General features: G+C 50.9%; 1 protein-coding gene across 2 annotated transcripts in view; it reads left to right on the forward strand.

Moving 5' to 3' along the window:
- Nucleotides 1-510: 510 nt before the first annotated feature.
- LOC147651514 (maestro heat-like repeat-containing protein family member 7) overlaps nucleotides 511-24,902 on the forward strand; it is a 98,474-nt gene continuing 74,082 nt past the window's right edge. The window contains exons 1-15 of one of the 2 annotated variants that reach the window (XM_086842839.1): nucleotides 515-1,104; nucleotides 1,387-1,451; nucleotides 1,543-1,692; nucleotides 1,866-2,014; nucleotides 2,299-2,446; nucleotides 2,693-2,880; nucleotides 2,970-3,107; nucleotides 3,377-3,491; nucleotides 3,645-3,782; nucleotides 3,985-4,161; nucleotides 4,286-4,441; nucleotides 4,600-4,701; nucleotides 5,094-5,196; nucleotides 5,461-5,517; nucleotides 5,811-6,167. In XM_086842839.1, the coding sequence (XP_086698965.1) occupies nucleotides 966-1,104; nucleotides 1,387-1,451; nucleotides 1,543-1,692; nucleotides 1,866-2,014; nucleotides 2,299-2,446; nucleotides 2,693-2,880; nucleotides 2,970-3,107; nucleotides 3,377-3,491; nucleotides 3,645-3,782; nucleotides 3,985-4,161; nucleotides 4,286-4,441; nucleotides 4,600-4,701; nucleotides 5,094-5,196; nucleotides 5,461-5,517; nucleotides 5,811-6,001 (2,016 nt within the window). In that variant the 5' untranslated portion in view covers nucleotides 515-965 and the 3' untranslated portion in view covers nucleotides 6,002-6,167. Of the gene's footprint in view, nucleotides 1,105-1,386; nucleotides 1,452-1,542; nucleotides 1,693-1,865; nucleotides 2,015-2,298; nucleotides 2,447-2,692; nucleotides 2,881-2,969; nucleotides 3,108-3,376; nucleotides 3,492-3,644; nucleotides 3,783-3,984; nucleotides 4,162-4,285; nucleotides 4,442-4,599; nucleotides 4,702-5,093; nucleotides 5,197-5,460; nucleotides 5,518-5,810; nucleotides 6,168-24,902 lie in introns of those variants that run through there. The other variant, XM_086842838.1, reaches the window with a different exon arrangement.

A 24,902-nucleotide genomic window follows, 5' to 3' on the forward strand; every position in this document is an offset into this window, starting at 1 on the left:
TGTCTGTCTTTGCATTTGCTTTGGGCACAGGCAGCATTTGCACAGCTGTGGTTTCCCCTTGCCCTGGGTTCCTGAGGCTGGAGGTCCCTGGGGGTGCTGGCACAGCCACCCTGGGGCTGGGGTCCCCGTGCACAGGAGGGAACCACTGGTGGCGCTCCTGGCACTGGGCACCGCTCGTGTTCCTGGGCTGCTGCAGAGCGGTGTCCCCAAGAGCAAAGCTGTCACCAGCAGAGAGGGGGCTCTGACAGGAGCAGCCCCTGCAGCAATGCAAAGCAGGCAGGAAACCTCCTGCCACCCTTCCTGCTGCAGCCACAGGTTTGAGCTGTTCCTAAAGATCCTGTTGGGCTGTCTGAGACACTTGGGCCAAGGCATTGCTTCCAAGCTGGGCCACTTTGGCCGGGCTGGGTGGAGCCCCAGGGCAGGGGGCAGCGTGTGCAACGGCCCTTGGTGACACGGTGCATCATGGTAACCGTGGAATGGAACGGAACAGGGTGTCCAAGGGCCCTTTGTGACATGGGGTGACATTAGTGTTGGTGGTGACACAGCCACACCACAGTGCTTGGTGCACGTGACAGGGCAGGACGGGACAGAGTGGTGCTGTGAGGAGCCCCCGCACGGCGCACTCACTCCTTGCTGACCCAGAGCCTTTCTGAGGCGTTACTCCTGCAGGTCACCTCGAGGCCAGACCACAGCACTCGGTGACCTGCAGCCTTCCCGAGGCTTCACTTCTGGTGAGGTGAAGCACCACACTTCTCAGGTGTGCTCGAGCCCAGACCGTGGCATTTCCTCACCGCGGTCCTTGACGACGAGTCTCCTGTCCTTGTGGCACGAGCCCCTGAGACCCAAGTGCAGGACTGGCTGTCCTGCAGCCTTGCCAAGACTTCACTCCTGCAGGTGCCTTCCAGGCACAGCTGCAGGACTTGCCAACTCAGACCTTTTCTGAGCCACCTCTGCTGCGAGTAGCCATGAATCCAGGCAGTGATGTTGAGCAGAGACCTCCAAGTGTCCCCAAGCTGACCTGGGTGAAGGAGGAGAAAGAAGGCCCTGGGACTGCCCCAGCACAGCAGCCTGGAGAGCTGGAGCAATTTCAGCCACCTCAGGAGGGTGAGCGGCAGACCTGGGCCTGCAGCCAGCTTGGCCTCGTCCCATCCCATCCCATCCCATCCCATCCCATCCCATCCCATCCCATCCCATCCCATCCCATCCCATCCCCCGGGGACACACCCATGGACAGGACAGAAGTGGGGCTGGGGCAGACACCCTGGAGCTGTACTCTGTGCCCTGGGGCCTCCTGGGGCTGTCCCTGCCTGGGGAGTGCAGGGCTGGGCTGTGTTCTCCGGCCTTTCCTGCAGCCCCTCAGCTCAAGCTGCGCTCGCTCTTTGCCAGGAGCAGCCATGGAGCGCACTCGAGAGCAGGAACGCAGCCGTGGCCTCTTCCGCACAACAGCGCAGGTACCTGCAGCCATCCCCTCTCCTGCTCAGCCCAGCACCACGCTTGGAGCACTCCATGCAATGTCCCTCATTTCTTGCCCTTCTGCTGCAGATGATTTGCAAATTCATGAAGAGAATTCGGGAGGAAGAGACCACTGCCATGGGCACTGTGGTCAGAGCATACTCTCCCATCTTCAAAACCAAGGCCAGTGCTGCCCTGCTGGACATGCTTGTGGAGGAGGGTCCTTCCAGTCCAAAGCAAGTAAGCAGTCTGTGGCCTGGCTTCGATCCTCCCAGGAATTGCTTGGCCACGCCAGCTGCTCACTGCGAGCCTTTGAGGCCGTGGCAGTGCGGTGGGAAGAGAAGCACTTCTCTGGGAAGCTGGGCACATTACTCCTGCTGGCAGCTTTCCAAGTTTCCCTGTGCCTTCTCCAGGTGCTCCCCATGGTGAGGTTCATCTACCAGTGGCTCAAGGCTAATGAGTTTCCTGAGTACAATCTGTACAGGCCCCTTCTGGATCTGACAGAGGCACAGCCTGCTGACGTGGTGATGGCTCTCCTGCGTGTGGCCCCATGGTGTGACAGGTACAGGGCCCACGTGCCCAGAGGGCTCAGGGCATCCCCCTGCACAGCCCGGCTCAGGTGTCTGACAAACAGAGGATTCCAGGGCCCTGTGGCTCCTCCCTTTGTCAGCCCTGGCACAGCAGCCCCCGAGCCTGCTGCCCTCAGGGGCCAGTCCCCACAGGGCTGGGCTGCCACTGAGGGGCAGTGGGCAGAGGCAGGGCTGGCAGCCAGCTCAGCTCCCTGCTGCTGCCCAGGCCACGGGGATGTGTCCCAGACCCCCCTGACACAGAACTCTGACCCCACAGAGCTGCTACCACCATGTGGAAGAGCATCATGTGCTCGTGCAGGGCTGCAGAGCCAGCCATGCTGATACTTCTGGATGTGCTGGGCACCTGGCCAGAGCTCAGCATGTGCACCTCCGACGGGGACCACACGGCTGTCCTTGCCCTGGCTGTGAGTTTCTGCAGCTGACCTTTGCTCACCCCAAGGTCACCTCTCCCTCAGGTCTCCATCCTCCCTCCTCCCATGGCATCTCCCTGCATCAGGCACTGGGCTCCAACCTGGCCTAGGAGCAGCTCCAGGGCCACCAGGCCGGCTGCTGTCCCTACATCTCCACTGGCCTCTCCCTGCCACGCTCGGGCCCTGCCACATGGACACCTGAGCACTGAGCACTGACTCAGGCTGCTCTGTCCTTCACAGGCAACTGTGGTGATATGGAAGATGCTCCAGCTGCCCTGTCTCCCACATGCAGTGACAGTGTATTTCCCCCGTCTCTTGGTGCATCTGCTCTTGCAAGTGCTGTTCAGCACATTGGATCTGCCAGAGAAGGTCGATACCTTCTGGAAGAGATGCCAGCAGCAACACGGCCTTGCCATCAGCCCCAACAGGTGCTCCATGCCAGTCCTCCTGTCCCTGCCATGTCCCCAGGGCAGAAGCCCGTGCTCCCAGCATCACCTGGGCTTTGCTGTGCACACAGGTTTGCAGTGCAGACCCTGAAGGCCCTGCTCTGCCGACTGCACTATGAGGATGTGGTGGCAGCAGTGGAAGACGAGTGTGGCTGGGACACGCTGCTGTGTGCTGGCACGCACCACTGTGCTGTGGGTGTGCTGGCCAGGTGAGCTGCCCCCAAACAGCGTTTGTGCCCCGAGCCTGGGGTGCCCCACACAGTCCCCGTGGTCATGGGCCAGAGGGCCTTGTCACCAAGGGATGGCCAAGGACACTGCACAAGCCTGGGAGAGGAGGGTGCCCAAGAGCAGCTGCTTCCCAAAGGGCCTGGGTCCCCTTGCAGGGTGGTGGAGAAGGGCCAAGCTCCTCCTGGGAGTCAGTCCATGGAGAGGTTTTTCCCACTGGCTCAGGGTCTTGGTTCCTTTTTCCTCCCATCAGAGCAATGCGTCACGTGTCCCTACCCTTGTGTTCTGCGATTGCATTCTACCTGCTCGGGCTGCTCAGCAAAGACACGGCACACGGGGATTTGGCCGCCATGGCGTTCCTTGTGGAGGTGAGCCTGAAGGGCAGCGCTGTCTCGCTGAGCTGTCTCCCAGCTCTCTGCCCTCTCGGTGCCGCAGCCGCCCGGGACGGTGCCCACGCCCTGTGCTGCTGCCTGGGCCCAGCCCTGTGCGCTGCTGCCCCATCACCGGCCTGTGCCCTTCAGATGTTGGAGTGCCTGGACTCGAGTGAATACCGTGACAGCGTCCTGGAGATCACATCAAACAAACTGCAGAGCGAGTGCAGGGAGAGGCGTCGCTTGGCACTCAGAGGCCTTGTGGTGCTCGGCAAGAATTCCTCCATGGTGAGAAGGGGGCAGCGGCTGCCGGCGTGGGGCTGGGGAAGGCAGTGGCTTGCGCTTGGCTGGCCTTTGGGCACTGAGGCAGCTGCTGCCAGCTCTCCTGCCTCCTGCCTCTTGCCTCCTGCCCCAGGCCTTTGGCACAGGCCTTTGGCCTCTGGGCCCTGTGGCAGCAGGGTGGCATTTCACACACTTGTGTTCCACACAGGCCAAAAGAATGTGGGGCCTGCATGAAAGGCTCGTGGAGCTCCTGGGGGAAAATGACAGCCATGTGCTTGGGATGAGCATCGCTCTCCTCAGCCGTTTGTTCCTGTACAGTGGTGGCCCGATAACCATCCCCCTCGGCCTGCAGCTGGCTGAGGCGCTCCTGCCGCTCTTTGACAATGTAAGGCTCTGTGTCTCCAGCCATGGCTGCTGCCTTGGCACTGTGCCCTGGGCATTTGCAGGCCTGTGCCCAGGTGGGCCTGAAGCAGCTGATGCTGAGGTCTTTATTTCTTCCTTTCGTACAGGACGATAGCCAGGTGCAGCTGTGCTCCATGTTCATCTTCCAAGAGATGATGGATTTAGTACCAAAGGAGGGGAAAAAGGCCCTGAAGTCCCACGTGCAGCAGAGCCTGCTCCCACTCTCCTTGCACTGCCATGACGAGAACCAGCGCGTGGTTGATGTGAGGACTCGGCAGCTGCCGTGGCTCCCTGGCAGGGCGCTCGGCTGCCTCCTGCTCTGCTGCCTCGCAGGCTGCAGCTCCCTCCTGGTCTTGGCCCAGGGACGTGGGTCCTGTGCCCTGGGCTGTGGTGCCATCTCTGGGTCTCTGCTGCTCTCCAGGCCTCCCGGGAAACGCTGCTCTGTTCCGCCCGATTCCTGAAGAGGAAGGATCTCCAGCAGATGCTGCGGGTGGATCAGACCTGGAGGTTCGGCGAGGGCTTGGTAAGGGCGGGCTGGAAGCCCCAGCCCAAGGTTGGAGAAGCTCAGTGTGTGCGGCTGGCAGCTGTGCCCTGCCCAGTGCCGCACCCAGGGCCGCCAGCCTGTGCCCCACACGCTGCTCCCTTCCCTGGGCCCCGCGGGCTCTACTCCAGCCCCCTGTGGCCCCGAGCCGTGTGCCCATGGAGCCCCGGCACAGCTGCTCTGTCGGGCAGGGCAGCACCGCGGCTCCCCGGGCAGCCCCCGGCCCTCTGCCCCCTCCAGAGCCCGGCGCCAGCGGCTGCTGCCCGGTGCCTCAGGGCTGGGCGGGCACGGGAGGCCGGGGCTGGCCGCAGGCAGCAGTGCCCGGCCGAGGGGCAGAGCCCGCACCAACCCTTCCCTCCCGCCGCTCTCTGCAGCTGGCACAGGACAGGAGCCGAGCGGCTGAGCACCTGCACCGGGCCCTGCTGTACCTGGACAGCCCGCAGGAGTCCCTGCGAGCGGCGGCCATCAGGTTCATTGGTGAGCCACGAACCGGGCTGGGCTCCCTCCCTGCCCCGCCACAGCTCGGCCCCAGCCCCGGCTGCTGCCCCGGCCCTGGAGCCCCGGCTGCCCTCGGGGCTGCTGCTGCCGGCCTCTGGCAGCCGGGGCCCTTGGGCTGAGTCAGGATGCGGCAAGGGCCGGGGCTGAGCCCTGCCGGGGCAGGAGGCCGTGTGGCCCCAGGGCTGGCAGCGCCGCTGGCAGGGAGCTGTGCTGCTGGGACCCTGACAGGCTCTGTGTTCCCAGGGATGGCCGGGCAGCACCTCCGGGGGAACAAACGAGAGCTCCAGAGCATCTGTCAGGGTGAGTGAGGGCAGCGGGCTGCCAGCCCCGGCTGCCAAGGGGAGCTGCAATCCCTGCCCCGGCTGCCGAGGGCTCTGCTCCCTGTGCGGACCAGGCCTGGTGTGGCCAGGGCACACACAGAGATTTCAGGGGCACGAGTGCCAATAGTGTCCAGTGGCTTTGGGCTGATCCCTTTGGTCCCTGCTCCCTCCTGGCCATGGCCAGAGCCACCTGGGTTGGCCCTTGCACGGGGCTCTCCTCGGGTCCCCGCAGATCCAGATCTGACCATGGAGATCTGTTCCTCTCTCTTGCAGCCCTTGATGACAAGGCACAGGACATCAGCCCTGCCATCAGAAGTCTGGCTCTGGAAACAGCCTTTGTCCTCCGGGCAGCTCAAGGCTCCATCTTGCAGAAGTGGCAAGATGGATTCCGCAGGGCACGCAAGAACCGCCCTTGTCTGTGGGCCCGTGGCTGGCGGTGCTGCTGGAGCTCTGAGGAGAGCTGAATTGAGAGGCTCTCTGTCTGCCGGGGCCATCTGAGCCAGGCAGGATTTTTCTTTAAGATGTTTTTTTTTTCTTCTTCTTTTTTGTTCTTTAATATAGAAATATAGAAATAGAAATATATAGAATAGATACAGAATTATATATAGAAATATAGAATGTGTTCTCATACCCAGTGTCTCAGGTGCTTTCTCTGGTGCCCAGTGCGCAGGGCATAGAGGGAGAGGGGAAAAGGGTGCTTGTGCTCAGCAAGCTGCCCAGGCGTGCAGTGGGGAAGGGAAAATGGCCAGAAGGCCCTCGGCCTTTGGTGCTTCTGCTGAAGCCTTAATGCTGCCCACAGAGGAGCTGGGCAGGGGCTGGAGCTGTGGGGATCGCTGTGATTGTGGTGCCTGGAGATGGGCATGAGGCTTCTCCCAGCCAGGAAGCACCGTCTGTGTCCTGCAGCCTGTGGGTTGCTGGCGGGATTGCTGAGGGCTCCGAGGCTCTCTCAATTCGGTTCCTCTGGAGCTCCCCAGAAGGGAGCACTGGGGCCTCTGAGCCTGGGCTCAGGCTTCAGGAAGCCTTGGGGACCGTCTGGGCTGTGTGGGTACCCCAGGGTGCTGCAGGCTCAGCTTCAGCTGCAGGGTGCCAGCGTTGCACGGCTGCTGTGTCCCCATGGACAGGGTTTGCTTTGGAGCCTGTGCTTGTGGTGGCACAGGGAGCTCCGAACTGAGCTGGGCATGGACCCACAGCCCAGCCCTGCCACCCTTGCAGCTGCTTTGGGCTGGGGGCCGGAGCAAGGGGAGCCCTGGGATCTGCCCCTGACAGATCCCTTCAGACTGCACAAGGAAATGCTGGTGCTGGTGGCAACCCTGCCCAGGGCAGGCTTGATTCCTTTCATTTTATCCCTCAACACCAGAGTGCATTTAGTTCCTCTCCAGGGATAACACAAAATTCCCTGCTGGTGCCCATGAAGCTGCAGCCCCTCCCGGGCTCACCCCTGCCCCAGCTCTGGGGTCCTGAGCACAGAAGGAGCTGGAGCTGTTGGAGGCAAGGTAGTGGAGGCCCCAGAGATGCTGCAGGCTGGAGCCCCTCTGCTCTGAGGAAAGGCTGAGAGAGCTGGGGCTGCTCAGCCAGGAGGAGAGAAGACCTTGAGGAGGCTTCACTGCAGCCTCCCTGGCTGGGGGCTGGACATGGGGGTGTTCCTGAACACTCATGAATCTCAGCCCAGCCCTCTCCTCAAGCAGAAAATAGAAAGAAAAAAATATTAAATGGACAAAGAAAAGGGGGAAGTGTGTTTATTTGTGTATCAAGAACTTGGGGTGAAAAAATTAGCCAGGTGTCCTCAGATACTTTGTGTGATGCAATGGATAGGTACAATAAATCCAGTGGAATCCCAGTGTTTCCTTGGCTGAGGAGAGCCAGCTGCCCCTGTTGGGGACACCAGCCCAGGAGGCTCCAGGGCTTTCTGGGATTTGGGAGCATTTTTCCTCCAGCTTGTTTTCCTGCTGACAGGTGCACAGCTTCCAGGCCACTTCCACTCTCCCAGGCAAGGCATCAGAGGGGTTTAATGGAAGCTGTGATAAAATGTCTCTGTCTTTACTCACAGCTATAAACTAACCAAGGAAAGCCGTACTCCTGGTAAAAATCACTGGATCACTTTGGACTTCAGGCTTTAATTTTTACCAAGCTTTGATTTTCTTCAGGATTTAATTTTACTCAGATCATCTGACTTTCAGGACATACATTAATCTTTCATTTTCATCAGACAGTGAAAAGCTGTCTGATTGGTAAAAACCCATTGGTGAAAGCTCAATGGGTTCTGGTTAGGGTGGTGGGCCTGAGCTTTGTGGGTGTCTCACTGCATTCCCTGGCTTGGACAAGCTGCTCTTGGTCCAAGTGTCCCGAGCCAGAAGCCTGATGAGGAGAAAGGCATATGGGAAAACAAGTTTCAATAAAACCTTTGAGCTCTTGTTATAAATGTTGGGAAGAGATGCTGACTATTCCTTGCTCACCAGGTAAAGCTAAGGAGTTTTTAAGCATGGAGCTGAGAATAGCAGATTGGCTGGAGAAGAGGGTGATGCCCAGACGTGCACACTGCCCACCAAGGCAGGAGAGGACCGTGCCCTCACACCCCATGAGACAGCCCTGGTGGTTGTGCTGACCCTGTGCCAGGATTCCCTGGGGCTGCTCTGCCTGAGCCCCCCTCAGCTGGCTGTGCTTGTCCTGCCTCCCTCCTCCTGTGGTTGTGCTCCCAGAGGGGTGTTTGTGAGGGGCTGTTGGAAAAGCAGATTAATGAGCGAGACATTGAGAATTAAACCAATCCAAATCCACACAGTAAATAGGGCTGCTGTCAAGTGCTGTTCCCGAGGGAGATAATATCCCTTCCCCCTTAATTTCTTAGTAAATCCATTATGATTAATGTTATTACAGTGGGAACACTATTATTATAAATACATGGGTGATGGCAGAGCTGCAGCATTAATAATACTGGGTATTACTTAAGTAATTAGCTGCTGTTTTTGGTAGGACTCTTACCCTGCTGCATTAAGCTGAGCCTTGCATTGCAGCCTTCTCTGGGCTGTCTCTGCTGCAAGGACACAAAGTGAGAAGCATCTCCTTCCTTCTGGCCAAAAGCCACCCCCCCCACCCCCCGTGGCACTGGCACTCAGCTGAGCTCCCAGTGGGTTGGTGGCACCTGTGGAAAGCCTGGGACACTGCTGATGGAGTCTTTTGGTGTTGGAGACTAGCAACAAGTGAAGGAGGGAATGGAAGCAGGACCTGGCACCTCCAGGTGAACCTCAGCCCTTGGGGACCAGGGGACATGAGAGGACACTGCAGCCCATGGGGACCTGTCGCCCTGAAAACTCAGCTTCTGAGCTTGCTAACATAGTTTTCTAATGACTTTCCTAGGACAGTAACTGTAAACATAGATATGTGTACATTCTTTCTGTTACACGTCTTCTGATGGGCATTTCTCATGGCCAGGCAGTGAGAAAGTGTTATCCTGAGCATCCAATCCCTGGCCATGGTAAGAAGCCTATAAATCCTGGGAGGAAAAATAAACTCTGCTCTTTCTTCACCACACCTCAACCTGTGTCCGCGTGATCTATTGATCTTCAGCGGTAACAGGGACCAGGGCCAGCTTGGCAATATTCTTGTCCCTCCTTGTGGCCTCACGGCGTCAGAGCTTCTCTGAAGGATTTTCCAACACCTTTTTTGCTGTATTTCATAGATCTGTGGAATCATTAAGGTTGGAAAAGTGCTCTATGATCATTGACGGCCAGCTGTTCTCCCAGCACTGCTAAACTAAACCATGTTCCCAAGTGCCACATCAACAGGGGTTTGAAATTCCTCCAGGGATGGAGGATCCACCACTGCCCTGGGCAGCTGTTCCAGTGTTTGACAGCCCTTTCCATGAAGAAATTTTCCCTAACATCCAACCTAAACTTCCTCTGCTGTAACTGGAGGCCCTACTCCTTTTGTCACTTGTTGGGAGAAAAGCCTGACTCCCACCTGGCTCCACCCTCCTGCAGGAATGGAATCAGCAGGAGCCCTCCTTAGCTGGGGGGTGGCTCTGCCTTTTGCTGCTCCTGCCTTAGCGCCCTGCCCCTGCTCCCCAGGGACCCCAGGTGCTGCAGAGGGCCCTTCCCCTCCTCCATCCCCATCCCCTGCTGCTCCTCACACAAACAGGCTGCACAGCTCTTTTTCATCCCTTCAAATTAGCACCTACTTAAAATTCCAAAGCAAATACATTTTTAATTTCCTTAATTAAAATTATTTCCTCGTTAGAGCTGAATAATGGGATTTGAAGCACTGAAGTAATGGGGTGTGCCAGGCTGCATGGGAGCTGAGGCACTGGTGAGCACAGTGAGGTCTTGGGAGTGATGGGATCATGTCCCACCTTAGGGAGCCAGAATGAGCCAGAGCTCAGCATCCTTTGCACCTCTAGGGAGTAAAATTCACCCAAGTGGCAGCTTAAAATGATATCCCAGCAGTCACTGGTTTTCCAAAGGTTGAGGGTGATGGATTGCTCCCACTGCCTCCCCTACAGCCCAAAATGACACCCAAAGGGGATGCTGAGGGGGCTGGCCCCTTCTCACTGTGGGGGGCTTTGGGGGGGATCAGGGTCTGGGGTGAATGTGGAGGAAAATCATACCAGGACCCCAGGATGAGATGGGGTGACCTCCTCTCCGTGTGCTGCTTTACCCCAAGATGCCTGTGCCCAGAATAACTCTGGGGTTTGGCTTTGCAGGGGTTTCTCAGCCTGGAAGTTGTGTCGGTGGGATACCAGAGAGCCGTGTGCTGGGGCTCTGGTGAACATGTGACAGGGGAGGAAAAGGGAGAATACATGATGATAATGAGTTAAAATGCATTTAACGAGCTCCTGCTGCCCTTACACACCCCAGTGCTGGGGCTCATGGATGGGAGGTTCTGCAGCAAAGGGATGGATTAGTCCCACTTGGATCTGACTGAAAGACTGCTCAAAGCACAGATTTCCAGCTCCAAACCTCCAAACCCTCTCTGCTGTTTCTGTCTGGATGCCTCCTTCCCCTTCCCAAACTCTCTCCTCTGATGTATTTGGGAGTTTTTAATGTATTTATTTAAATTAATAATAATTTACCCATTAAAATGCTGCAGATCAGTGGGTTCTTCCTGAAGGAGGAGTGTGTTTGGCTCCGGAGGGTTCATTAGCTGCATGTTGGGATTGGGGGGTGCTGTGCATGGAATGATTTATGCACATCCCTGCCACTCGAGCCAATCCAGCCTAGAATAATTCAAAACCAATTCCATAAATCACTTATTAGTTATTACTGAAATATTTATGCAGCAGAGGTGTCTTCCTGTGAATTGTTGGGGTTTTTTGCCAGCTTTTTCTTCACGGACAAAAAAAAATGTTGACTCTTAGTGCATCTTGAGTGCAAGAAGATCCAAAGTTTTGGAGTTGCCTTGCTCTGCCTGGCTGGGGTTTGAGCAGAGCCTCTCACTACAGCCCCAAGCCTGACCACAGTGTGTGTGCCTGCTCTGTGAGTAAGGAGCAGGTATCCTAATTAATCCTCATTTCCAGCAGCAGCCCGAAGGAGCTGCACGATGAGCATGGTGCTGTTTGATGCAGATGAACTGTGCTTTGGTGGGAATTCAATTACCCAGCTTTTCCTTGCTGAACATAATGCATTTGGACGATACAGTAGTTCCGGTGTTAATGAGATGCATTTTCACTGCTCTGAAGTCTGTATTTCTCCCTGTACTTAGTGCACAGCATCCACATTAATTACAGTTCCAGTGGAGAAAAACCCGCAGAGTTACTACCTGCATTTTCCTCCTGGTAATAGCAGTTTCCTTAAATGGCCAGGAACATTATGGATTCACTCCTCAGCCACATTTTATACCAAACAACTTGATTGTGATAGCAGGGAGAGAACAACTCTGCTTCCCTTCAGCTGCTCAGGCTGTGCTGTAAAAGGGTCATTTAGGGCGGGGGGATGAATCAGATGCATTCAAGTCAGAACATCCTCGGAATAAAAGCATTTCTGGAAGTTGTTTAAAGAGGGTTTTGTGAGACATATGGAACTCACGGCCAAATTAAACCTGCAGCTGATGGGCCCACACAAAACGGAGAATCCCCTGGGATGGGGGGCTGCAGCCAGCATGGGAAACCACAGGTATTTTATTCCAAGGAACAAACACATTTGTGCTTTGATTTCTTTTTTGGTTTTGAGAGTTTTCAAACTCCCAAGCCTGGCAGCATGGAGTTTCCCTGAGATTTCTCCAGCAGGAGTTGTGCATTAGGGGATATCCCACTGTTGGCTCCAAACCATCACATTTTGGCCACAGATGTTGTTGTCACCATCCCTGGAAGTGTTCAAAAGCCAAGTATTCGTGACACGTGGCAATACAGTTTAGTGGGAATGCTGGTGTTTGGTTAAAAATTGGACTTGATGATCTTAGAGGGCTTTTCCAACCTTAATGATCCTGTGATTTCATGGAAAGCTGAGCAGTTTTAAATTGTGTAAAACAGGAATTCCCAGGGAATAGCACTGCAGAGACATTTAATAAAAAAGTGAGCAGAAGTGTTGTAGCACATTGTATAAATCACTCTTTGACCTTCATTGAACACCACTGCCTCCTCACCTGTTAATAGCTGGAAATCCCTTGTAGCCTCTACTGCATCTTGGCAATTGGCATGGAAACAATTAACAGTTATTAACAGTTATTTCTCTTAATCATTCATGTCTTTATTCAGGTATTTACACATCTCTCTTTGTTTAAATCTCCCCTCCCTCTCAGGAGTTGAAAGTGCCTGAATATCGGGTGTGGTTAAAAATATAATGAGGTGCACAAAGTCTTGGCTTCCCTGAGGAGCAGCTGTGCAGGAGGAGGGGAGAACACTGGGATCTGGGGCTGTTGTGGTGGCCATGGATGGCAGAGGGGCTTTAGGAAAAGGATTTTCACTGGGGAGAGAAATCCTCAGTCTCTGTGTCCAGCTCAGTGTATCTGGCAAAAAAGCAATGAGAAGGATCTTATCCCATTTTTTCTGTAATTCCTTTGAAAATTAACATTTCTGTTTTTCCAAATAGGCCTCTTTATTTTTATTTTTTCTCCCCCCTTTTTGATACTGGTGTTTAAAATAAAACCAGGAACTCACCCTCTCACGCTCATGGTGTGGTTCCCTGTTTGCTGGCAGCTCCCAGCAAGATTTTCAGGGGAAACCACCTTTTTCTGAAGCTCTGAGCCCTTCTGGTGTGGTGGAGGCTTTCAAAGACAATGGAGGAGTCAAGACGTGAAAAGTCTGAATCCTTCTGAAAACCAGAGCTGTGTTTGAGCCACCTGAGCCCTGCTGCTGCTCTGCTCTTTCAGAGGTTGCAGAGCTTGTGAACAACACTTTTTGCAGCCCCAAGTACTTCCAAGTTGAAAACTAACCAGAGGATTTAAAAGAAGAGAGTCCCTGTCCTTTTGGTACCTTCCTGGCTGTAAATGCACCTGAACTGTGTTTTTATGGTGTCACCAGCAGCAGCAACAGCTGCAAATGGGGGGAATCGTGAAGCGCAAAGTCTCTGGAAATCCTGTGGCTCCAGGAGCTTCCCCAAATGTGGAGACAGGATAAATCCAGGGTGCCTTGCACTAGATGGAGCTCCAGGACAGCTGGCTCTCCTCAGTGCCCAGCTCCTGCTCCTGCCCAGCACTGGACACAGGGAGCTGCTGGACGTGACCTGCACATCAGTGACCACCCTGCCCATCCCAGCAAAACCCTCAGGATGCCTTTAGCTGATGTTGTTTGGTGCCTCCAGGCTGGCTTGGCTGCCTGCAAAACAAAACAAAAAAAGTCTCAAAAATGTGAAATACCAACTCCTCTTTTCCTCTTCCATCCCTTTGGTCAGCCCCATGCTTGAGGCAGGAGCATCCCATCCCATCCTCCTGGGAATGAGGACAGAGAAGTGCTAGCAGACCTTGCCCTCAGCTCTCCTGCTGCTGGCTGAATCTGGAGACATTTACTTGAGGGTAGAGACTTCTCTGCTTCTTTAAATAAAATTTGCTGGCAAATTCTTGTGGTTCAAATTTCCCTTAAATCTGGCTTAGAAGACGCCTATGGAGGTTTAATTGGAGCTAATAGGAAGGGCTGGGTTTGGTAATTAGGGGAGAATGAATGAAAATTCAAAATTTAAAATGCAGCAGGTGAATGGTTGTGGTGGAGCTTTTCAATACTTCTGAAGTTCTTGGGCTCTCAGTGAGATCCTGCTCTCCAGGCAGGAGTGGTTTACTACAAATTCCACTTATAAATGGTACTAAAGCCTCTGTTAAGACTCCAGAATATTGACTGTGATTATTTTTGTAGCTCTTCTGAGTACAGTGCTACTGAAGGGCTCTAGAAATGGAAGCATTATATATTAGGGAAAGGTGTTGGGCTGTACAGAGGCTGCCCAGATATCTGCTGCTGGAATGGGGAATCTCTCTGGTTTAAGGAGATACTGTCTGGTATTCAGTATGGCCCCTCAGCAGGAGAGCAGGGCTGGATAAAGCAGCTTTTGTTCTCTAATTGATCAGAGACTCCCCATGGGAATTCCACAGGGAATTGTGTCTCAACCAAAGCTCTGCTTCCAGGGAAGGCTCCAAGCCCAGCTCTGGGTTATTTTTTAGATGAAACTTTGCTGAGTTTGTGGCTGTTTTTGTGGGCCACTGAAAACTTTCATGGGAACTATGCCCTGGCTGAGGATGGGGGAGGAGGGAGCTGCTCTTTGGGGTGAGGGCTGGTCACCCCTGGAGCTGGCTCTGAGCAGGGGATGGTCCCTCTGGGTGATCTCCCTTTGGCTGCTGGGGAGCAAGAGACAGAGGGGTTTTTGAATTTGGACCAAAAGCTGAGTGCCTGGGCTGGGACTTTGGCTGAGGTCCTGCTGCTCAGATCCCATCCTGCTGCAGGTGGAGGTAGGGATGAGGGAGGGCTGGAGCACCTCTGATCTGTAGAGACAGACCTGGAGAGCTGGGGAGGTTCAGCCTGGAGAAGAGAAGGTTTTGGGAAGTCCTCAGAGCCACTTCCCATGCCTGAAGTGGCCTATGAAACAGAGGAAGAGAGGCTTTTCATATGGGCAGACAGTGTCAGGACAAGGGGAATGGTTCTAAACTGAAGGAGGACAAACTTAGATTGGATAATGGCAAAGAAATCTTTTACTCTGGGTGGGCAGGCCCTGGCACAGGGTGCCCAGAGCAGCTGGGGCTGCCCCTGAATCCCTGGAAGTGTCCAAGGCCAGTCTGGACAGGGCTTGGAGCAGCTGGGACAGTGGAAGGTGTCCCTGCCATGGCAGGGGTGGGACTGGGTGACCTTTAAGGTCCCTCCCAACCCAAACCAGTCTGAGATTCCAAGAGCAGTTTCTTAATTGTGAGCACATCTGCCTTTATTGAGCTTTTGCTGGGAATTAAGTGTGAAGCTTGGCTCTGTGTCCTAAATCATCCTAGGCTTCTCTAATGCCTCCCACCTTTCTCCCCCCAAATTTAGGTCTTCAGGGTCTGTTACAAAGAGCCCCCAGCTGTCTGCCCTGCCTGAGCTTTTCTGTTCATTCTCCTGCCCTCAGCTGGGAGGAGACAGCACCTTGCAAATGCCAGATGCCCAGGATTGTGCCCTTGTGCTTTCCCACAAGCACTAAAATCTCATAAGCAACCTGCTCAGACAGGATTGCCAGCCCTGCCTCACTCACCAGAGGGGAATGGAGATTTGCATCTATTTCAGAGAGGCAGCCATGATTTTGATTCTTTTTGTGAGATTAATTGAACCATGACGAGTTTTCTGCTTCACCAGCTCCAGAGCTGTGGCTGCAGGAATTCTTCCTCCTCACCTTCTTGGAAGCAGATGGTGATTTATTCCATAGTCATGTTGGGATAATGTGTGTTTCTTTGTGTTTGGATGGTCAATAGGGAGCACTCCATCTCCATGGGATTTTAAATATCTTGGAGGACCCAAAAGCACAGAGCTGCACTTGGGGACTTTGTGTAGATTTGTGATCCTTTTTAGAGGAGCTGAGGCCATATACTAGTGACTGAAATTCAGGGGGCCATAAATAGCATATTTCCATCTGTAGCAGCTCTGACTTTGCTTGACTGTTGTTCCTGTTACTTAGAGGGAATATGGACACTTTGGGTTATTTAAACAGTCTGGAAGCTCCAAGATGGGATGGAGGAAGGAGTTCTGATAATGGAATAAACTGCACAGAGCTTGGAAAGCAGCTGAATGTCCTCTGGAAGAAAAATAAACAGTTATTTTTAGGCTTTTCTAGTGGTTTATTTATGGAGGGAGCTCCTGCACTCTGGAGTGGGGCTTGGTTGGTGGGAAGAGCATCTCTGCCTTCATGGGAAAGTCATGTGCCATGTTTTAATGATTTTTGGTGGCGGCTGTGGGTGAAAGTCAGGTTTTCCATAGTTCAGAGCTGGAAATCTGTTTTGTGTAGTCCCAGAGATGGGAAAGAGATGGAAATCATGGGGTGGGTCTAAGATAAGCCCAGCTTTAGCACTTCCTGCTCCTCAGCAAGGTCAGCTCTCCAGTTTGGGTTTTCCAGGAGTCAAATCATACATATGAATTACTTCTTGTACAAAGTTTTCGATTGTCAACAGAGTGATTTGTGAATAAATGTTTTCATTACTTGGCTGGCTCCATGGATGGATGAATAATATCCGTCAAATAAATTATTCATCCCTTTCTCTCCTTGCCATCATCAGATAAATTCCTTGTGATTTATATTTGTTCCTTATTCATCTGGCTACGAGGAGCAGACATATTAGAGATGGGTTAGGAGCTAAATCTGCTTTATGGAACCCAAGAAGGGAGCTCTGGTTGCTGTTGTTGGGGTCTGTATCCACACAAACCTCATCCCATGGAGTGCCAGTGCCCTCTGCATGCTTGGGGTGGCTCCATGGGGAGTCCCCAAGTGCTGAGCTGAGGGCAGAGCCCTCATTCCTGACAGAAATCTGTGTTTAACAGAGGGGAGGGGGGTTTTGGCCAGTCTTCAGGGCAGTTTTTGCAGCATTTTACACAGCACAGAGGCTGCAGACCTTCCATCCTTTCCCAGGCTCCCACTTTGCACCTTCCTCAGACTGCTTTTACCCCTGACAAAGCCACACCAGCCTCCTGCAGAGCACTCCAGCAGGGATGGGAGAAGATTTTCCACCGGTGCCAGAAGGGGAGTGGAGGGGAAAGGAATTAGTTTGGCTCCTCTACAGAAAGAAGCAAAGAAAAGCATCACACAGAAGCTGACTGAAGGGACAGAGATCAGCTGCTCCTGCTCAGAAGTGACCTGATTTATTAATCTGATTTTCAAGTGTTTCACTTGAAACTGTTGATTGTGCTTTTGTTTTGTTTTTTTTTAACTGGTGTTATTCCAGTTCTGAAAAATGCATCTATGCTTATTTTCCTTTCAAATCACTGGGGAAAGCATCTTTCAATTCCCAAAAAAAAACCCCAAAAAGACACAATATTCTTCAAACCATTTTCCTTCTCAAACAGTTCAGGCAGACACAAACCACAGAAGGTTTCACCTTTAAATAGTAAAAGTTGGAAATGGAAAAGGAAAAGTTACCTGGATGTGAAAAGCAGAGGTAAGAACAGATCTTGTTTGGAGCTTTAACTCGAGGATGCTGTGTCATACCTGGCTGATCCCTGTGAGGATCCCTTTCCTGGAACACCAGGAAAGCTTTGATTTTTCATTCCCAGTATCAAATCCAAACATAAGCACTGGGATGCAGCTGAAGAGAAGGAATGACAATGGAGGGAAAAGCCCTGAGGCTCAGGGGATGAGGAAGGAGCATCCTCTGCAGGGAGGGAGGAGGAAGGAAAGTGGCTCAGGGGTTTCTCCCAGTGCTCCCCAGCCCTTGCTGGTGTTCTCAGTGTGTTGTGCTGCAGAAATGAGCCCAGAGATGCTCTGGAACGATCCCATCCCTCCCAGAACACCTCACAGCGATGCCCCACACACATTTTGTGTCTGTTATATGCAGGATCCACTTAAATGATCCACTCAGCTGCTGCAATCCGTGTGTTCCCTAAAGAAAGCAAATCCCAAAGAAAGAGAATACAGCACCAAGCAGGGACCTTCCTGCCTGAAAGACGTATTGGAGTATAATTTGTGGAGTGATTGATGTATTGGCCTCTATCAAAAATCCTGAGGTGTCTCAGGAATAGTGAGTTTCACCCCCCACTGAGACATGGTATCTCTCCCCCACAGGGGGCACTTGTAGTCAATTACAAAAGGTCGGACACTAGCTATCCTACCATCCGGACCTTCGATCTGGACGATATCTCTAGCAATTTTTGCCAGTTTCATCCCTCCAACACCCTGTATTTTTCCTGCCACTGGTTGTAGTTCCCAGTGTGAGGGCCACTCCTTTTCCGGTATGATGGTCACATCTGCCCCAGTGTCAATTAACCCTTCTACATGGAGATGTTCTGATTTATGTGTTAAATTGCATTTTATAATTGGCTTGTTTTCACCCACTACTTCTGCCCAGTAGACTCCTGGTGCTTTGTCATCTACTGGGACTTCTGTTGGAACAGGAATTACCTGGGCTATTACCTGCCCTTTATCTATATAGTAAGGTGGTTGGGGGCACCTAGCTAAGAGAATGAGGTGTGTTAGGTCTCCCTTAATTGTCATGGGAGCCACCCATGGGAGCCACCTCAATCTCTATTGGTGTGTGTGCTGTGTCTCCAATAACAAAATACCTGCTATCCAGTCCAGCCAAGTCTTGAGAATTATCCTGCAAATCTACTCCCACGACAGTCCAGCAGTCAGATCTGAAACAAAAAGCTTTAGAAGTTACAAGTCTGAATCGCTTTTGCGGTTGCCAGACCTTATTAGGCAAACATTTTTCATAATTATATTTTTGCACTTTTTCACCCCCCTTCCCCCTTTTTATTAAAGGACAGAGATTCGTTTCCACTTCATTTATGTCTGCACGCTGAGTGGATAAGCGCTGTGATGTAAGTTTTTTGGCAAGCTGGTATCCGTGTGTTTCTGTTGTTTTAAAGGACAGTTTTTAGCAAAATGTCCCGGTTTTCTGCAGTAAAAACAAATTCACTGTTGCTGGTCAGATGTCATCTGTTCATTCCTTGTCTCAGATGAAACTGCAGCAACAGATCTTGGGGTGGTCCAGGGAGGTCTCTTTTCCTGCAAAAACATCTCTGCTTTCCTTGCACAGGCTGCTGACATCTGTGCAAGGGTCGGAGGGGGATCCACAGGCAAACCTAAAATAATTCTACGGCAAGATTCATTAGCATTTCTCTGAGCAAGTTCCTTGACTAACTCTGTCTGTACTACAGGGCCTTCTACCTGACGGGAGACTTGTTCTCTTAATCGGTCTAAGAATTGCAGGAATCCTTCTGAGGGCATTTGTTTTACATTAATATAACTGCCCTTAGTGTCAGCTGTAGGTTGCTGTGTGAAAGCCTTTTCTGCAGCTGTAGTGATTTTATCTATCACAGCTTTTGGCAATGCCCTAGTTTGGTCCTCAGGTTTTTCCCATACTCCTTCACCACATAAATGCTCTAAAGTAATAGGATTATTTAATAAATCTACATATTGGGGATTAGTTTTTAATAATTCCACCAGTATGTTTTTTAGAAATCGCTTCCATGTGTTTTCCCATAATTCAAATTCAGATGGTGTAAGCAAACACCTAAAAAGATCTTTAATATCTGTAGGAACTAAATCATTTGAGGTTAATGTTGTTTTAACAATGCTTTTAAATATTTATCTATTACGGCCAAATTCTCTCTGTACTTTGCAAATTTCTTTTTTGTCTTGGTATGAAAACGGTTTGTAAGTACGGTTTTGAGGTCTTGTTCTAGTAAAAGTCACCGGAGCAACAGTAGGGAAAAAGGCTGAGTCACAATCATTTTGTTCTCCATTCTCGGGAGTTGCATTGAACCGGCAGGGGGGAGAGGCTTGTCCTGCCCGGATATCGAGAAGGCTCACATTCCCCCATCCCCCAGGGGCACCATGTGGCTCCACACTGGGAGCAGGCTGAGGGGATCCACCCTTCCATCCCCCGGGGCGTCCCCCGGGGCCATCAGGGCAATTTGCAGCAGCGCAACCACACCCGCCTTTGGAATGTGGTGAGGCAACCTCACCTCCCTGCTCGGTCTCGGCCCCGCCCCCCGGACCGTGGGAACTGGGCGGGGCTCCGCCCCTCACCCCCCACTCGGCCCCGCCCCCAGCTCCGCCCCCGGACCGTGGGAACTGGGCGGGGCTCCGCCCCTCACCCCCCACTCGGCCCCGCCCCCAGCCCCGCCCCCGCAGGAGCTGGGCGGGGGGCGCTCCCCCCCACGCCGGGTTCTGGGGTCCCGCACACCCCCATGCCGGGTTCTGGGGTCCCGCACACCCCCATGCTGGGTCCCAGGGGTTTCATTCCCTCATCGGGTCTGTGGAGAGACTCAGCCCCACCCCTGCAGGAGCCAGGAGAGAGCCCGCAACCCCCCATGCCGGGCCCGGGAGGCTCGCAGCCTCCCATCGGGGGGCAAGGCTGGGACACCCCTCCCCCTGCCCCTCTGCAGGAGCAAGGGGTGTAACTCTCTCCCTCCCCGCTCCTCCTCCCCACGGGACAGGGGCCGGAGGGACAGGGGATAGGGTTACAGCCTCGGGGGGCAGGGTCATAGGGTGGAGCCAGGCAGGGCTGGTGGGGATTATGGGTTGGAGAAAGGGGATACACAGGGGGATTCACCATGTGGCCGGCGCCATCTTGGCTCTCAGCCATGTGGGCAAAGCAAGATACATTTTCTGTAACACTGACAGGGTATAGGGAGGGAGCCTTGGTGGCTTGTGAGGCAGGACTGGGTGACTGAGAGAGACACACCGGACTAGAACTTGTATTGTTTGTCTCGGGTATCTTTTCCATTGGGGAAACAGAGGTTTTGGGGGAAAAGTTAGGAAAGTTAGGTGGATACTGTGGTGCTTGTTTGTCTTCCGTTTTTATTTCTCTGTTAACTAATTCTTTTCGAATTAAAAGAAAAACTGGGAGGAATTTCAGGGCCGATTTGTCTCCTCCTTCTATTTTTAAGGTTAATAAATTTCCAATTTCATCCCAGGCAGTTACTGAATCTAATTTCAACAATTCGATCTGTTTACTTTGCTGAGTCAAATATGATACAAACTGTTTTATCTTATGTTTTGAAATTTTTACATTTGTGGTTTTTAAAAAATTCTGTATTTGTTGTGTATGACTCCTTTCTTGTGTGCATAGCCGGGATCCCATTTTTGGAGGACATAGCAGCTCTGCACACAATCTGTCTATTTTCCCTACCACAGAAAACAAGGTTGCACCAAAAGGATTACAATTAAACTCACACTGTACAAGCAGCAGGGAGAATTCCCTCTCCCACCCCCGCTCCGGCTCTGCCCACGGCTGGGGGAACCCCACACGCTCGGGGCTGCTGCCGCTGGGAAGGAGTTACACGGAACACAGTCCCCCGGGTCTGTTTCACTCTCCACCCCTCCCAGCCCGGTGTCCGAGTTCAATCTTACCTTTTTCTGTCGTTTTCTGGCGGTGGAAAGATACTTGTTGCCCTGGAATCGGTCCTCTGGTGCTGGAGGATTTTCGACTCCTTTTCAGAAACTTTTTTTGCTGTATTTTTTTAACTGCATCCGAAGTGTCCAAAGAACGGCTCACCCTGGCTCCGATAAGCCTTTAACGTGGGCTTGTTCAGCCCCTACGGTCGGGCGCCACTCTGTCGCTGTCCAGCTCCCCGATGGGACCCCTCTGTCCCACCCCCCGTGGTGCCTGCTCGTCTCTGGGCACAGGCAGCGGAGGGGGTCCTGGAGTGGATACAACACGGACTCAAAGTATCTAGACACAGGAGGCTCAAACTTGCTGGAATAATCCCGGGTTTATTGTCTGTCGTCCATCCGGGGCAAGAGAGAGAGCGAAATGCTCTGGGTCTTATCTCTTATACCAGGGGGCAGGGGTGATCAGGGGATGCAGGGAGGTCACAGCCAATGGGAAGGGGGGGGAGGGAAAGAAGGTTTTCAGGTAGGAACTAACATTACACAAACCAGAGGTGAGTTTTACCCTTGGGAGGTACCAAGATTTTTAGATGCACTACAACAGCTGTGCACTTGTTCAAAGCTGTGTTAGATGCCAGAAAACACACACACAAAAAGAAGACAAAAAATTCTTTGAATAACCCTTTGGTCAATATAAACAGTGTACCTGAGCTGAATAGGTTTCCCTTGAAGTGGTTGGTCAAATCTCAGCCTCAGAGAAATCATCACTATTTTGCCTTTTCAGAATATTGTAGTTATATAAGTTTTAGTAGCTCACAGCTTAGGATACGTCAAATAGCACTGATGCTCATACAATAATACATTGTGTTTCTCTGTCTGGTTGAAATGCCTTATTTACTGTGTATCAAATTGATGCTTCCTATTTCTGTCTGAAATATCTTAGTGCAAACAATATATAACAATAATATATAGGAGTTTCATAGAACTATCCGATATGTGGCTTGAATGAGGTGAGTGAAGTCACTAAAATTGCAGACAACTACCCTGAAGTGATGTAGAATGAGCATTCCTTATGACAAAGTTGTATTAAAACAGTTTATTTGACTGTGGACTTCTGCAAAACCACTCTGTAAGCCAGTGAGTGACATGGAAATTCAATGGATAGTGGGGAGGAGGGGGAGATTCATGGAAGAAATTCCGACTATAATGGTGGATTGGCTTTAAATGTTTGTGAATTTATGAAAATTAAAGACAAGGGGCTGAAAGCTTTTTGCTTCGAGGAAGAAACATGAAGTTGAAATGAGGACCAGCAAGGTTTAGGGTGGACAGAAGAAACCTTTTGACAATCAATCAATGCATAGATTGCTTCATTTTAGAGACACAGTGATTTAACAGGAAAAAAAACCAAAAACAAACTGTCAAAGGAAAGCCCTGTTTTGTATGGACTAAGTTCAGAGGAAAAAAAAGCTGTTTATAAGCCCTTCTCATTCTTGTCCTTGCTTGCCTAATGCCTGTGAGTTTCTCCTGTAAGATTCAAATGATTTGACTTGGTTTCCATAAGTGAAAAAGAATTTCAGTCATGTTTGAAGAAGAAGTTATAGAAAGTGTTCTGGGAAAATTCCCCACAGTAATTTAGTTTAGGTCCCATTACAATAATGGTGAAAAACAACAGTACCTGTACAGTAACTGTTGGATTTGCAATCTAATTTTATCTGTGACCTAATTCATATGTCTCATGATAGTATTTTCAATATTCAAATATTCAATATTCAAATACACCATTTCCTGGGTGACCATAAGCAGTGTCAGCCACAGTCCACTTTCAAATTTTAAAAATTGTCAATCTTGTACTACATACTTCACTATTTATATGTGCAACCAGCTTGGAGATGGTGCAGAGTGTCCAACATGTCTGTAAATGGCTGGTGATCTGTATCAAAATGCAGGGAAATCATGCCTTTTGAAATGGCAGTGGCAATGCAAATCATGTGAGATTTCATGCCCTTCCAGAAAGTTCTACAGAAGTTGTGATTCTACACCTTGTTTTAGTTCCTGGTTGAAACTATTCTTTGGTCACCTGGAGAATTATTTCTGTATTCTTGGCCAGGAAGGCTGGAGATTATCCTTTGCAATCTGTCACCTCATTAAATTCCTTTTTGGCAGAAACATGATTCCCCAGAAACATGATCTTGCTGAGGCTTAGTCTTAGGATATTGTGGTGTTATCTGTATTGCCTCTTCCCTAACAACACACTCCCAAGAACAATAAGAAGTAAATAATGCAACAGCCCTCAGAGAGGCCATATAGTTCCTGCCACTTATTGAGAGAGAATTCAAATTAAATACCAGTAAGTTATGTTTTTCCCAGCTTAAAAACTTCAGATGTGAAGACAGAGTTGCTTTCAGAGTTGTTACTTTGTGACCTTGGTGTTCTGTGTTTGAGTATTTTGTATGAATTACGCCTACATGTTTTCTAGCATCAGTATGAAAACAGTGTTTTGCACAGACTGATGTTTCTTCCCGCTCCTTTCATTATTCAGCTAGTTACTTCACATCCCTATTCACCTCTGAATGCTAGGCATGAGGAAAAGAGAATAATCCTTCCCCACCAGTATTTGTATCAATAGTCAGGAACATGGCAATTTGGCAATGTCTGCCATTTCCACATAATGTTCAACGTCCTTTACCTAATTACTTTTGTTTCCCTTTAATGATTTTTCCCCCACTAGAGTAGGATTTTTTTTTTTCATTATTTTCCATGATTTTTTTCAGTGGAAGAAGATTGTATAGTGTTCAATTCTGTTTTATTTTGGTTAAGGTATAAAGAGTGACCAAAGGGGTCTCATGCCTTAGTAACCCTAAGTGTTTCAAAATGAATTCAGCTTTGCTGTTGCACTCTAAGAACTCCTACTTAGTACTTCACTTTCCTGGAAACTAATTCCTCTTGGTTTCTGATAATATACTTCTTCACTTAACAAATACCTTAGAGGAGAAAAGATGATGATTGAATTGATGGTTGAATTCCATAAGGTATTACTAACACAGAATAAAAGCTGGTGGGTTCTTTCTTTCTCCCATGCATGTGGTGATTTATTTGCAAGAGGGAAAACCTGTAGGGTCAAATCAGCAATCCATGTGTCACAGGTTGCTGTTGCCCTTCACAGATACTGTTCTATCATTTAGAATGCTGGCTGTGGGCTATTTCTGTGTTGAAGAAGACAATAATTTTTCATACAGCTGGTCGATCTGGGGGTGTAATTCTCCCCTACATGCCAGTTTTAAATGCTCTGGATTAACACCTGGTAGTATCTCTTTGACTGAATGGAAACTTACACCTCTAACTTCGTATTAACAGTGCTCAAGTTTTCTGGCAGAGGTGGTGTGAATGCCCTCTCTGTGCAAATAATGCATGTTCTTTATGGTAAAATGTCTTTCAAGTTTCTACAAGTTCCTGTCTGCCATCTACTCACTCTTGTTTGTACTAAGTTATTTTAAATCCACACACCTGAACATCTGTAATCTCTATTTGCTTCTTGACTGGAACTGCATTTTAAAAAAATCCATGCCTGTTCTTAATCTTATTTTGCACCCAAACAAATCCAAGACTTCTCAAAGATTGTTAAAGCAGCAACATTTTTAAAAAACCCCCAGAGAAATCGGAAGATGAATGTATGTACTCATCCATGCATGCTGAGCCACTGGCTACACCCTCATCAAATCTTAGCATCATTCAGAAACATTTGAAGTTGGAAAAGGCCTCTAAGGCCATTGAGGCCAACCATGAAGTCTTGCAATGTCACCAGCATACAGAATCCTTTCTTAGTCTAACTCTGGATAGGGAGTCAGGTGAGTCCTGTTTATAGCACCACTGCTGACAGAGGGTCGTGCTTGTCTTTCTACTTCCAACTGGAAATTCCACCCCAGAAAATAAATTCTCTTGGGGAAATGTCTTG

Source organism: Cyanistes caeruleus, chromosome 9 (assembly GCF_971803275.1).
Source record: "Cyanistes caeruleus chromosome 9, bCyaCae1.hap1.1, whole genome shotgun sequence".
In the NCBI taxonomy this organism is placed as follows: Eukaryota; Metazoa; Chordata; class Aves; order Passeriformes; family Paridae; genus Cyanistes; species Cyanistes caeruleus.